The following is a 14,530-nucleotide window of genomic DNA, read 5'->3' as shown; positions in this document are numbered from 1 at the left end:
ACAGAGAAACCCTGTCTCCAAAACAAAACAAAACAAAAAAAAAAAAATGGTAAAGCTATCTTTCATATAGTTGCAGAGACAATTTTTTTTTGTTTGTTTTGTTTTGTTTTGTTTTTTTGAGACAGGGTTTCTCTGTGTAGCCCTGGCTGTCCTGGAACTCACTGTGTAGACCAGGCTAGCCTCGAACTCTCGAATTCAGAGATCCGCCTGCCTGTGCCTCCCAAGTGCTGGGATTAAAGGCGTGCACCACCACCGCCCGTCTGACAAATTTTTGATTATGAAAATTATTCCAAATTAGAAAGGAGACTGTTTTGTTTTAGCATTCTGCTATTAATACCTCATAGCTACTTGCATTGCTTGTGATAGGAAGTGTATATGGAGAGAAACACCTAAGCTTTTATTCAGTGCTGAAATGAGACGAGGCTAGTGGGGGTCCTGGTCTTTCAGGGACTGCCAGAGGCACATCACCACCAGGTTGGCACAGTCTAGGCAACCCAACAAACCATCTCCAGCTAGGTCCATGTTATGACTCCCTTAAGTTTGCATATGGCGTTGTTTTATTTTACATTTATGTGATTAGAGTAGGGGCATAAGCTTGCTGTGGTGTATGTGTGTGGGTCAGAGGATAACTTGCAAGAGTCAGTTCTCTTTTTTCCCCCATTAAGTGGGTCCTGAGGCTTGAACTCAGGCCACCAGGCTTGGTGGCAGCACCTTTACCCACTGAGCCATCTTACTGGCTTTTCTGTGAGTTTTTTGTTTGTTTGTTTGTTTGTTTGTTTAGAAAAGCTTTTTTTTTTCTTCACATTTTCAAGAGCTGCAGTGCTAGAACACAGTTTGAGACAGTTTGTTATGTAGACTACCCTTAGTCTAGATAGCTCTCCATGGCCACGCAGTAGTATTCTTTGGTGGACATTGAGTGATCACAGTGAGGGTGTAAAAGAGCACTGTTGTGTCGACAGACAGACGACATGGTCTCATTCTTGATGATTATTCCTTCCAGGTGCGGTTTGCAGCCTTGATTACTGTCTTGGCACTGGCTGAAAAGCTGAGAGAGAATTACATTGTTCTGCTCCCAGAGTCCATTCCTTTCCTAGCAGAATTGATGGAAGGTAAGTCTGGAGCTAACACTGTGAGTCATTGTCTATGCCATTAAGGGCACAGGCAGTTGTCCACTGGGATGATGGGGTGTACTTGCTGGTGCTCGGTGTTAGGTGCTGACATCATCTTACTCAGTACTCACAGTGGGTTCATACTGCCTGTTTTAAAATAACCTAAGAAACAAGAGCTTAGAAAGTTTTAAGACTTTGATAATAGCACTGAGTGGCAGGTGGGGCAGGTTTAAACAGGAACATTCTTAATTGGCATGCCTCTACACTGAACCACCCAATGCCCTTCATATTAATTAGTGATGGTGAGGAAGGAGATACCTGGCTGTGCATCTGGCCAGAAGCACACCCTTTAGTTGGAGAGCCCCTGGGACAAGAACAAGAGCATGCCTGTGAGGAATGGGGGACAGTTGGGGAGCACCTCAGGTCACAGCCTGCTAGTGCTTGCTTCCTGTACCCTGACAGAACAGTGGTTTCTAATTGTGGTTTCCATTGTCAGATGAGTGTGAAGAAGTGGAGCATCAGTGCCAGAAGACCATCCAGCAGCTGGAGGCCGTGCTGGGGGAGCCGCTGCAGAGCTACTTCTGAAGCAGCAGCACATCCACCCACTGCCTTGTGCTCTGTGAAGAGCTCACGTGTACTCTCATGTTTTAATGGGGGCATGGTACCATGTTACTTTTGGTACTTTCACATCCTGCCTTCTGTACAGAGTTGCTAAGGAGTAAACTGGATGGTATTTTTATACAAACTGGTATTTGTCTTTATCCTGAATGGTGTTCTGGTTGAGACAGGCATGTTTAATATCAGTACCTGAGGCCTAATGCTTCCTTGCAGCAGCACCTGCTGTGTGGTATATGTGTTAGAAGTCCTACAACCCACAGGAGTAGTCTCAAGGAAGTGGCATCGTGCAGCAGCGTTCAGCAAGAGTTTCTGGACAGCCACTGGAGGTTCTGTCATTCATTTGGGGTAGATTGGCAGTTTGACTCAGGGCTGTGGATGTGTGTGTGGGAGATATGCTGCTTGGGAAACAACCCACACCTGACCAACAGCACACAGGAAGGATAGCAACACGAGTGGTGGTTTTGAAGTTCTAGAACTGTTAGGTGAGGCTGAAAACAAGAGTTCCAACACAATTAAACCAGTTTGCCTTCAGCATCTACAACCTGGAAGAATTATTCCAGAGAGTATTCATTCTAATTTAATATAAAACTTTAATGCATAATTAGGACAAGGAAAAAAGCATTTTGCAGTTTAGAGACAGAACTTAGGAATATACAACGAAATGTCTCACAACCTAATAAATTCCAGCAGAAGATCAGAATCTAAGACTGAATCTATTCAAAAGCAGTCTTAATAGCTTTGTGTAAAAAAGCTTTTGTATGAATGGGCTTTTTTTCCTGAGTGCCTTTCAGCCTCAAACATCTCAGTAATGAATGCATTCCTTATGAAGTAACTGGGGATCTAGAGCCTCTGGCCTCCCTACAGATTGCCCAGTTCCACCCACCACCCCATATGAGTTTTTAAGAGTAAACAGTAAATTTGCATGAAAATGAGGAACTAGCAGTTGCAGCCTTGAGTAAAAAGGCCTTCCTAAAAAGTGATATTGCTGATGGTATTTTGTATGTATGAGTACATGTATCTGGGCAAACTGACTGAATACTCCTAAACCCTGGCAGAATTCTATCCAGTGGCTTAGTATCATACAGTGACCCCATGACATTAGCTCTTCCTCTACCCACACCCAAACCTTTGACATGTGTAACAAGATTGGACCTGTGAAGAAAAGACTGCCTAGAGCTCCAGTCACATCCTGGAAGTTACAGGGGCACAGAAGCTGAATCTGCAGACAGAGCAGTGGCTGACCTCTCACTGCAGATGTAGGCCGACATCTTCAGACCCGAAGGCACGAGGGCTGGTCTCCACAACAGCTCAACCTTTTCACAGATCCAACTTCTACCTCACTTTGCCATGCCCCCCACACCCCCACCCTGGACACTAGTGCCAATCAGTCAGCAGAACACTTGTTTTGTCACAATTGAGGATTTGGGCCTCAATTTGTCTGCTGTGTTGTCAGCATGATACATTTTATAAAGTGTAAAGCAGTAAGAGCTAGCAGTAAGAGCTAAATAAATGTTATACAGTCCTCAACTATGAGATAGGATGGAATGTTGATTATGAAAAGGATCGCTGGGAAGTAGTGCTTTCCATCCATTAGTATATGTTTCTGACCTTAACTGCAAAGGCCCCTAGCAGGCTTAATGCAATGCCAGCAAGATGACCCTACATTAGGAGATCAGAAACTGGTCATGTGACACATACATACCAGAAAACAGGGACCACACAAGTTCTGGGCACTGCCATGTCTATGGCCAGCTCAGAGAATATACACAGGAAATATGCTTGCCATCCCTATTAGCTAGTATATGCAGTCTATTAGGCACTTAAATATTTGCTGAGTGTGGTTTTGCAGTGTGCAGAGCCTCGATGGCAGCGAGCTGTGACTGCCCTGGATCTGTTCCTCTGAATGCAGAGGCAGCCACACTGCATGGCCAGGCCTGACAACACCAGTAGACTTGATGCTGTAGGAGCTCAACTTAACAATAGAAACAACGGGTGAAAGCAGATGCATTTGACATGGCCAGTATCCGATAATCCATGTTGTATTTCGAGGGTTTGGCAGTCATGGTAGCTACCAGCTCCTTACATCCAGCAAACGGATATCACCATCGACTGACAGTGTGTCGATACTGCTGAGGTCTTTAAATCTGTGTTTGTATTCCAGGCTGTGCACACCATTTATCGCAACCTTGAATTCTCGGACATCACAGTAAATTATCATCTGAAAAGAAAGGAGGCGTACCATCAGTAGCTGCCTTTCATTTTAAAACTTGTGTTTCTTCTATACTAATAGAGGGTTAAAAGGAAAACTGGTTTGCTCTGAGCTTGGACACATTTTCCCAGCCTTCCTTCCATTAACTTCCCCTCTGAGTGATTTTAAGGAAGACCCAAATCCCCAGTATATCATGGTGGCACCCTCTGCTTCAGCCCACTTGTGTCTTACCAGGTCCTGCCCTCAGTGGTCGCCTATCCCTGTTGTGCAGATTGTTCTCAAAAGACTGGGAAGTGTCTCTCCTCATATTTGGGAATTAACAGAAAGCTGCTGGTCGCTTCCCCGCTTCCCATCCCTTCACAGAGAAGCTGAGTCTTGAACTCTGAATATCCTATCTAGATGCTCAAGGTCTGATGCTAAGGTCTTAACCACAGCAGCTTGGGACACTTGGTAAAGAGAGCAGTTACTTGGTAATCCTAAGTGTTATGTTTCAAACCCAGGACTAGGGGCTAAGGTATCTAACATATCAAAGTGAGCCTGGTCTCCAGGTTCTCCCAGCATCCCTCAGTCTCTATATGAGGCTCTTCCCTATATAATCCAGATATTTTGGTTACTCCCTCTCTCTGTCCTCTGCCCCTTTCTATGTATACTCTGCCCTCTCCCCCTCCTCCCCACTACCTCTTCCCCTCTCTCCCCTCCCTTTGTCCCCCACTCTCTTGGTTCTTTCCCCCTGCCTCCTTGTCTGCATGGCAACTTTTCAGGCCTCATTCTCTGAAACCTGTGAACCTGACAGTGAGCCATTCCCAAATTAACCTGCTTTTAGACTTTTAATTCAGCTTGAATTGGTTTATTACATCTGTGGAGAAACCCATTACTAACTCTGCCCTTGCTCAAAACATATTGGCTTCTACCTGTTTCCAAAAAGCTTTTTAGGGCCAAGTTCCCAGGCTTTGTGCAGTAGTTGGCATCTTGGCAGATGTATCACTATTGCCTACCCTCCAGAGCACCCTCCTAAAAGTAAACCAAACATCCAAAGCCAGGATCCTGTAACATTGCCTAAGCACCTCACCCTGCACTTTGCTGTACACTCTTATGTAAGGCTTAAGTAGGGCTGTTGATTGTATCAAATGTCCACTCACTAAAAGTTTGGTGGCCCTACACTGTGCTCCTTGCCACAGTGAAGCATCAGAAGACAGCACAGCCTGGCCTTGGACCTGCCCCATTCCCAGAGATTAGATGAACAAACTTGAATCTGCAAAGAAGCTCGTTAAGGGTCTAATCTTTACGCAGCAGCAGTGGAGAAAGCTACCATAGGAAGTCAGAATAAGGGGGACGTGAGCAGGTAATATAATTGATTAAAATCAAAGTATGCTATACAGGGAATTGGGGAAATAAATATTACTTGAGATGTATTCCTAAGAAAATCCCAAGTTCAACTAGCTGGACTGGCTTTCTAATGAAGTATATTTAATAAGTCTCAAGTCATACAGTCCCCTGTTGTATGACTCAGCAGGAAAAAGGGTGTAGATACAAGGCAGGAAGCCAGCTGCAGTCCTAGCAAGTTCCCCATGTTGTATCAAATAAATGCTTCATCTAAACAAGTGAGACTATTGGGAAACAAACACAAGAAGGCACATGACCTGCAGTCGGCCTAGACAAGAAATGTCCAACAGCAGAGACTCTCCCTAAGTGACTTGAGAACAGGCAGAAAAATAGATTTGCTTAAAAATAAAAATGTGATTGCCCTGGACTTGTCTCTTCAGAGCTGGGAGTAGCCACACTGTGTGGCAGTATAGTGAAGCTGGTGCTTCGTGAGCTCCACAGGTGGCATCTGCAGTGAGATGTTTTGACACAGCCAGTGTAATTTAGTGACTCGGTATGCTTGCCTGTGAGGCACTGGGATCTACCTCCATCGTGACGATTTTTAAAAGAGCGGGGCTGGAGAGGGCTCAGTGGACAGGAGCACTTCCTGTAGAAGCAAGTGAGCGGACCTGAGTTTGGATCCGACCACTCACGTAAAAAGTGGGTTGCCCAAGCACCTGTAACTATGGTATGTATGGGGTGTACAGACAGGACTACCAACTTAGCTCCAGATTCATTGAGTTCTTAACTCAAAGAATAAGGTGTTGAATGGTAGAGCAGGCCTGTGCACACACATATAACACGCACATAGAGAATCAGGATATTTGAAGTGCAAGGTCCTGTTTACTTGAAAAGAATGGCAGAGTGGAAAGATCTGCAAGAAGCTCAGGAAAACATACTGAAAAGTCACAAGTCTGACCCAAAGAGCATTACTGTGGGAGGCTGACAGCAATATAAATATTTTAATTTTCTCTTTCCTGGTTTTCAGCATTATTTGATTGTTATTATCGTTTTATTTCAACATCATAGATTGAGACCCAGTTATACTACTGGGTCACAAGGACCAGATTCCATCTAGAGACACTGTTTCTATCCTGTGCATCCTAGGTCATCCCTCGCCAACAACAAACCCTGAGCCATACCTATCACTTCCAGTGACTGGTTCAAACTGCCCTAAACCTGGCCTTCCAGTTCTTGCTCAGCCTTCTGAATTCACAACCAGTACCTACACCTTCAAAGAACTTTCCGTGTCTAATCCATATTAGCTGACCCTCCAAGCACTAAGGGTACCTCCTTACCCTGGAACTTGGAAATAATGTTACATCAAAATGCCACCTTCTGATCATCTTGATTGTTCATGCTTCAACAACCAATCTGATGAGTCCCTAAGAACTCTGATAGTTTAGAGAGGTGGCTCTCAACCTGTGGGTTGTGACCCCATAACAACCCTTTCTCAGGTGTTGCCTAAAACCATAATTACATCATGGTTCACAACAGTAGCAAAATGACAGTTATGAAATATCAACAAAAATAGTTTTATGGTTAAGGGTCACCACGACATGAGGAACTGTATTGAATGTTGGGAGCCGCCACGAGAGCTGACAAAGTCCGCCATCGCTAGGTGGCGCTGTCGCCCGTAATTCTTCCTAGTACCAAGTAAACTGCGCATGTGCCATGGTTAGCCCGCCAAAGCTAAGCCCGTCCCACGGCGTTTGGCGCGCTACGAGTAAGCAGCCAATCAGGGGGTGAATACCCCGCTCTGGGGTATATAGGCAGTGCTTTCCCACGCCTTCTTCGTCTTCTACCACCATTTTGGTTTAGGGAAATAAACGTGTTCCTACGGAAGGATTCTAGTGTGTATGTGTGTGTGCGTGTGTGTATGTTTTTTGCCGGCGAGACCATTACACGCGCGCCCCGCACAGTTGGTGCCGAAACCCGGGAGAATTTTCCATCGCCGGCACGTTTTCAGAAGACCCTCCGCAGCTTCCTATCCACGCGTGGAGTGAATCCAGAACCGTAGGACGGGGTAACGTTCTCTGAAAGATATGTTTCGATTTGATTTGATTCACTTCCCTCCCCAGTTGGCAGGAACGCTAGAGGCTTTCGCCTTGGTGCTAACAGCATCACTTTTTCTGCTCCTGGTTTTCGTGAGGGTTCGGAGAATAGTACAAATCAGCATGTCAGGGACAGAGACAGGACAGAAGCGCTTAGGAATTCAGAAAGAAAAAGGAAGAAAAAGTATATTTAAGGAAAAAGGCCTTTCCAAAGACATACAGTCTAAGGAAGTGAGAGATGAGAGAAAGTACGCTCTCGGGAGAGACGAGAGGATAGGAAGCCTCAGGAAAAGATCTCTTTATCCGGTAAAGAAAGTGCTGGGGCGTGATAGCTCTGGGTCGGAGGAGATGGCTCCCTCAGAGGACTCAGATGGAGAGACAGATGGGGAGGATAGATGCCAGCCGAATAGCCGGCCGCCGCCGCGAGATCGAGTGCTGGAGTTAGTAATGGTTAATTAGAAGCTGTGTTTACAAGAAAAGTGTTTAGGAGAGAAAAGGAATTAGAAAGCAGGGTATTGAAGTGTTAAAATAACTACCCGCTACATCTCCGATGAATGAGATGAAAAGTTACATTTTAAATATGAGAGAGAGAGAAAGAGTTTTAAAAAATACAGGTGCCCTCTCTCTGAGCTGTGTCAACAAAAAGAATGAAAAGGCTATTTCAGAGTTCATCTAGAAACAGAGAATTCGGGAGACGTCCTGAACTTCTCTGTAGCTCCTAAAAGTTCTTTGTTTGTCCTTGGCGCGCTAATGTCCACGTGTTTGTGTTTGCTCTTTGTTTCATTGTCTAAATGTTCTGTGTTTGTTACGTGTTCAAAAAGAAAGATCGTTAAAACTGCTTGATCCAACCTTTGAGAACTAGAAAAGGTCTTTTCAGGAATTGAGGTTGACATACGCTGCTTTTAAAAGAGACCAACAGCATTTTGGGTTTTATAAGGAAGCTAAGAGTCGTTTTGTCCTAGAAAAACCTCTGTGACAAAGTGCTTTTCTCTTGAAATTACAGCTAGAAAGACAAGAAATTTTGTTTGATCTAAAAATAAGATATATAGCCATTTCATTGTTGTTTCTAATTGGTTTTAAAAGTATAAAAATGTTCTACATGTCTTGGTTATAGACTATTGGCTTAAATTATTGGGTGTAATTAAAAATTTACAACTTTGATAACGAAAGGTGGCGTGGAACTAGCTCAGTGTTGGAGTCGTTCAGAAACCAGGTATATAGAAAGTAAGATTTTAGACCAATGTCTCTTCAATGAGATTAAAAGCTGCTTCATGCATTCATGTGTAGAGAATTAGCAACAAAACTTTGTAGCATAGGGGTGGTCTGCTTGGTGTTGATTTTAGAGAAGATAGATTGTTTAAATTGGTTTTGCTTTTGCTTCTCAAAATTAATGGTTACACGCTAATGTTACAAAAGATATTTAAAAGTTTAGTTAAACTGCCAGTATTCCATTGGCTACAGTTGGCAGTTGTGATCTTGAGTTTAAAAATTTTTTTTTGATTCGCCCAGGTTATAGAAAAGGGGGGGCAGCAGGTAAAGTTAAATAAAAATATTTATAACAAGTTGTGATACAATGCTGGCCTGCTAGAGATTAAGAACGTTTACATTTAAATTAAGACACGCAGGCTGAGATCTTAACCTGCTTGTAAGACAAGGTCAGTGTGATGTTAATCAGGTTAAACTGCCCACACAGTCCTCAGAACATACAAGCAAAGACAGACTTAGATACTTGTCTTTGCAATGAAATTACACCCTCATACAATCAGGGTCTGACCATAGCTACACAGAGCCATAGAGATGGGGAGTGTTTTAAATGTGGAAATTTGGATAGTTTTTAAAGTGACTGTCCCAGGAACAGAGGCTTAAACAACAGTCAGGTGTCCAAGGTTACCTGACAAACCTGTCCTTGGTGCAAGTAGGATTATCCTTGGGCCAGGCCTCAGGATGTAGGCCAAGATTAAAACATTTACATTTAAATTAAGGCTGTAACAGAGTAGTTGAGACAGGAGCTTGGATTTCAGACTTTCCTTTTGTCCTGTCCCGCCTCAAAAAGGGTGTTCTCTAGAATTGGTTTATTGCCTTACTTGTCTCTTAGGGAGGGGTCAGCCTCAGACTCAAAGAAATTCAAAACAGCTTTTGGGCCAGGCCAAAATTGTTGAGGGTAATGAAAGACAAAATGACCTTGGTTCCTCTGGTGTATTAGGTCTTATTAGTAACAAAAGACCTGATCTTAACTTAATAATTAAAAGAAACTGGGGCTATTTAACAATTATTAGAGGACAAGATTGCCTTCAGCTTGGCTTTATCTGATACTTCACTCAGCTAAAAAGAGTTAGTTATTCAGTTAATCCAAAAAACACTAGAGCCGGGCAGTGGTGGCGCATGCCTTTAATCCCAGCACCTGGGAGACAGAGGCAGGCGGATTTCTGAGTTCGAGGCCAGCCTGGTCTACAGAGTGAGTTCCAGGACAGCCAGGGCTACACAGAGAAAGTTCAAATTTAAGATTTATAAAACTAATGGGACACTACAGCCTGACTTGCCTACTCCAGCTGCCATTCAAATAAATGCATATAAAATTATTATAGATTTAAAAGATTGTTTTATATAGTTCCTTTACCTCCTGGTAAAGGTGAGAGGTTTACATTAAGTGAAATTACTTGTGAATTTTGAGAGCCCATGAAGCCATTCATTAAAAAAAGCTTGCCTCAAAGAATAATTAGTGGCCTTAAAAAATTTGTCGTTGCTTTAATACTAAAGGTTAAAGCGTTTAAATCTCTCAGTATATATTATTCATTGTATATTTTATTGGCTGATCTCTCTAAAAGAGTTTTTCTACAAGCCTTTGCTCTAGTATAACGAGCTTTAAGATTTTAGAGTACTTGTTGCTCCAGAAAAGTGATTTTCAAAAGTTGTTAACAGATATTAATTGGCTAAAACCTCATTTTCAGCTTGACAGGCCAAAAGAAATGGTCAAATAAAAAGACATCTTGACCAGACAATGAAAAAGTACAGATTCTATTTTAATAAAAGCCAGGGGAGCGGTCTGTGTGTTTCCACAGGAAGAAGACAATCCGTTTTGGTTACCAGAACGGCTGACGCGACAACTCGAGATACTGGAAAGTGACACCCAGACAGACCCTCCAGGCTCTGATGATAGCCCTTGTGCTGATCCAAGGGATACAGGTTCCTAGTATTTTTGTTTATTTTATCAAAATTCCACCTTTAAGAATTGTACCAATAAAACCTGCTAGATGTCCCAGTGTTAGAATTCTAAAGATTCACTTACACTATGGTTGCCAGAGTCACGCGATGGGTTCCCATCCCCGTGGAGACTCATTCCACTTTGTCATTATTTAGACAAAAAAGTGATTTGATATAACTGCAGCCATAGTGACGACGATATTAATTAGTGCCGTTATCGCCACTGCCACTGAGATTGCTATGTCAACTTCTGTTCAGGTGGGCACTACCCCCAATTGTCAGCCACGGTGGCAGAGACTGTTAACCTTCAAACCTCCGCCAGTACCCTACTAAAAGGCGGGCTAATCATCCTTAATCAACGCCTTGATTTAGTGAGAGAGAGATTAGATATCCTCTTTCAACTAGCCCAATTGAGATGTGAGAGAAAACTGGGTACACTTTACATCACCAGTGTACAGTATAAAAACTTTACTCGTGTAACTAATCTGTCCAGAAAATTATTTCAGTATCTTACAGGAAACTGCTCAGAAAACTTCAGTGAGACACTCAGAAAATTGAGAGCAGCTGTGGTGAACATCAACTCGACGCACGTGGATCTGTTCCTGACTGAGGGACTGTCCTCCCAGAATTCTTCAGCTTTCTTCCTTTCTTTTCCTTTTCCCCCCTTCCTTTTTTTTTTAAGTAAGTGGGAGTAAGCCTGTTTAGTTTACCCTAAGTTGTGGTTTAGTATTCATCCTTTGATTGGTTTGCGAACTCATAGCTCAATAGAATTTTGACAAGGCTATTATTGGCCAGGCGTTTGTGACCAAAGTACTAGGGGCTTCCCCTACAGTGTGGTTATCACTGCCTCAATTATAAGCAGTCTCCCCCTCACGAGTGGTGGTGCTAAATGTTAGGCCATCAGCGTTGCACTCCAGAGATTTGCCCAATACACTGGGTCAGTGAGGAGTCTCGACCTGGCTGATTCTTGTCTGTATAGCTGTGGTACCTGAGTTTTGAGACAAACAGCCCTTGCACCCCTAGGAGATGACTCCATTGCACAGGGATGGGTGTTTACATCTCTTTCTGTTCCCCTTAGCCCTTGCACCCAGAGGACTTGTGTTTCCATTGCACCTGGTAGGGTAAGGGAGACGGTTTTAAACTGTTGGTTCTTTGATCGCTTATTCCCCCAAGATGGAATTTGCTTGATCAGGCCGTGGGTTTGAGTCATAACTGGTACCATGCTAGACAGGCTAAGGGCAGTCAGTTAGATAACTCCATCCTTTTGTCTCCAGACCGGCTGTCAATTGATCCCAACGACGGGAATAAGCTGATCTCATATGCCAGAGGTATACCACGAATGGTGATATTACCCGGTGACAGGCATTACGAGTGGCCACAACCTGGAACGCACATTCAGAGAATGCCAGGTGTGGGTGCGCGACCCTCGTAGCCTAGCCAGAGCGCTCACCATTCTTTGGTGCTGGCTGTGAAGAAATGTCAGTCAACCTAGACACGGGACATTGGCCAGTGTCTGTTTGACAAATCTAAAAGGAAATAGCCAGTAGACAGATTCCTCAGCCGCTGCACCCTAGGACTTCTGGTAAAGACACCCTGTAAAGCCTCAAACATTTCTGTACACAGTCCCTGCCCACTAAGGTGTTCGTTCCACGGATAGAAGGTCTGGTAAGTCAATAACGGAGTGGACGGATAAGGCTCGGCCACCTAAGACAGGGCAGCCTCGGGTGGGGAGGCTGACCCCGTGACGGGTAAGAGTTTGAGCACCGCCCTCTAAAGAGACTCAGACCCGCCGTGAGACCCCCCAAAGGTGGGAGTTACGAAACCTTCCCAGAGACCCCTGCCACCCTCTATATTTAAACAAAAAGGGGCAGTTGTTGGGAGCCGCCACGAGAGCTGACAAAGTCCGCCATCGCTAGGTGGCGCTGTCGCCCGTAATTCTTCCTAGTACCAAGTAAACTGCGCATGTGCCATGGTTAGCCCGCCAAAGCTAAGCCCGTCCCACGGCGTTTGGCGCGCTACGAGTAAGCAGCCAATCAGGGGGTGAATACCCCGCTCTGGGGTATATAGGCAGTGCTTTCCCACGCCTTCTTCGTCTTCTACCACCATTTTGGTTTAGGGAAATAAACGTGTTCCTACGGAAGGATTCTAGTGTGTATGTGTGTGTGCGTGTGTGTATGTTTTTTGCCGGCGAGACCATTACACGCGCGCCCCGCACAATTGAATGTCACAGAGTTAGGAAGGTTGGGAATCACTGGTGTAGAGCACATGAGTTTAAAATGTTACTGGCCAGTAGTGGTGTGTGACTTTAATCACAGCACGCAGGAGGCAGAGGCAGGTGGATCTCTGAGTTAGAGGCCAGCCTGGTCTACAGTGCCAGTTCCAAGACAGCCAGGGCTACACAGAGAAACTCTATCTCCAAAAAGAAAGAAAGAAAGAAAGAAAGAAAGAAAGAAAGAAAGAAAGAAAGAAAAAGAGAGAAAGAGAGAAAGAGAAAGGAAGAAAAGAAAAAGTAAAGCATAACCTAAATGAAAGATCTTAAGAGACCATGAGAGGTCTAAGCCGGAGAGAAAGTCCAACCAGCCACCTAGCACCCATACCCCAAGGAGATGTTACTCTCCAATTAGAAAGCACCTCAGAAAGGCTTTGGGGAGAGCCATGTATTAACACAATACAGCCTGGGGACTAGAAACCTCATGCCTTCTGGTTCCAAAAGTCTGGTATACTAATCCTTGACTACCTGCCAACAGGCCGAGCTCTTAGAAATACTGCCATCGGGAACTGTGGAGGGTGTGGCTGGAATAAGCATGCCATTCTAGGGTTCCCACATATCCACTTAGAAGTACATATGTGGGGCTGGGGAGATGATTGAGCAGATAAAGTGCTTGCACAGGACCTGAGTTAGCTAAAACTCTGGGTGCAGTGGCACGGACCTTTATTCCCAGTCCTGGGATACAGAGACAGGTGGGTCCCAGGGCTTGCTGGCCAGCCTAACCAATTGGTGAGCTCTAGGCTCCGTAAGAGATGTGTCTCAAAAAAATGGGGAGAGTTACAGGAAGACACCTAACATCAACCTCTGGCCTTGACATATGCACATGAGTGTGCACAACTGTGCACACACACACATAAACATACACCAATAAAAGTATTATCTCAGGTTCCCATACTGTGACAAGGTTCCTGCCAGAATTCCTTGGGCTACACAGCCATTGTCACTATGACAAATGTCAAGTATTCTGTCTGGTCTGTCAAGTACAATGGTCCTGCTGTTTGCACCATGTTCAGATTACAACCTCCCACAGCCAGTGAACAGCAGCATATATTCCCTACATAGAGGATTGGGTTTTATTTAAATAAAAGTTATTCCACTGTGTTCTCAGGATTTTCCTGTCCCATTTAAAAACAAAACAGGCCATAATCTTACCTCAAAGTACATCCCAGAACTAAACGGGAAACAAGTAATATTTCTCTCCTCTTCTCCCCAGGCATCCTGAAGAAAGGAATTTCTTACAAATGCTTTCACATTCAGGCGTGGGTTCAAGTGCAGAGCAATATCCCTTGTTTTTCCTGCCACTAGGTCAACGTTAAAGCTGTAAAACAAAGAAAAACAACCTCAGACTTGAACTCCAGTTCTAACATCAAACCATGTACATGCACATGGGAACACGGGGAGGAGGGACCTGCAGCTCCAAATCTGCATGTCACTGACTCATGTGTGACATGAGACTAGGATCAGCACTAAAGCTGAGGTCCAGCTGGACAGCAACTGGGGGTTCAGAATAGGTGAACCCCAAGAGTTCTTCAGGCTGCACAGGACTCAGGGTCTCTCAATGCAGGCATTCTCCATTCAGTTCCACGTGACCCCTTCTTGAAAGCATGCTACTACCAAGGAAAGACTTTCAAGAATATGGACATCTTGGGGGAAAGGAGCATCGTGCGTGCGTGCGTGCGTGCGTGCGTGCGTGCGTGCGTGCGTGCGT

The 14,530-nt window shown here is 44.4% G+C and overlaps 2 protein-coding genes across 4 annotated transcripts in view; one reads left to right on the top strand and one right to left on the bottom strand.

Moving 5' to 3' along the window:
• Window positions 1-1,854, top strand: part of Heatr1 (HEAT repeat containing 1) — a 47,668-nt gene extending 45,814 nt beyond the window's left edge. The window contains exons 44-45 of the mRNA XM_028769916.1: window positions 1,001-1,109; window positions 1,606-1,854. Of these exons, the coding sequence (XP_028625749.1) occupies window positions 1,001-1,109; window positions 1,606-1,694 (198 nt within the window). The 3' untranslated portion in view covers window positions 1,695-1,854. The remainder of the gene's footprint in view (window positions 1-1,000; window positions 1,110-1,605) is intronic.
• A 443-nt stretch (window positions 1,855-2,297) lies between these two features.
• Lgals8 (galectin 8) overlaps window positions 2,298-14,530 on the bottom strand; it is a 36,909-nt gene continuing 24,676 nt past the window's right edge. For all 3 annotated transcript variants that reach the window (XM_028769921.1, XM_028769919.1, XM_028769920.1), the window contains exons 9-10: window positions 13,975-14,140; window positions 2,298-3,945 (exon numbers count right to left, since the gene is read on the bottom strand). In XM_028769921.1, coding sequence (XP_028625754.1) covers window positions 3,796-3,945; window positions 13,975-14,140 — 316 coding nt within the window. In that variant the 3' untranslated portion in view covers window positions 2,298-3,795. The remainder of the gene's footprint in view (window positions 3,946-13,974; window positions 14,141-14,530) is intronic.

This window comes from Grammomys surdaster, unplaced genomic scaffold (genome assembly GCF_004785775.1).
Source record: "Grammomys surdaster isolate TR1022 unplaced genomic scaffold, NIH_TR_1.0 194, whole genome shotgun sequence".
NCBI classification, from domain to species: Eukaryota; Metazoa; Chordata; class Mammalia; order Rodentia; family Muridae; genus Grammomys; species Grammomys surdaster.
This window is presented reverse-complemented; position numbering and strand designations above follow the sequence as displayed.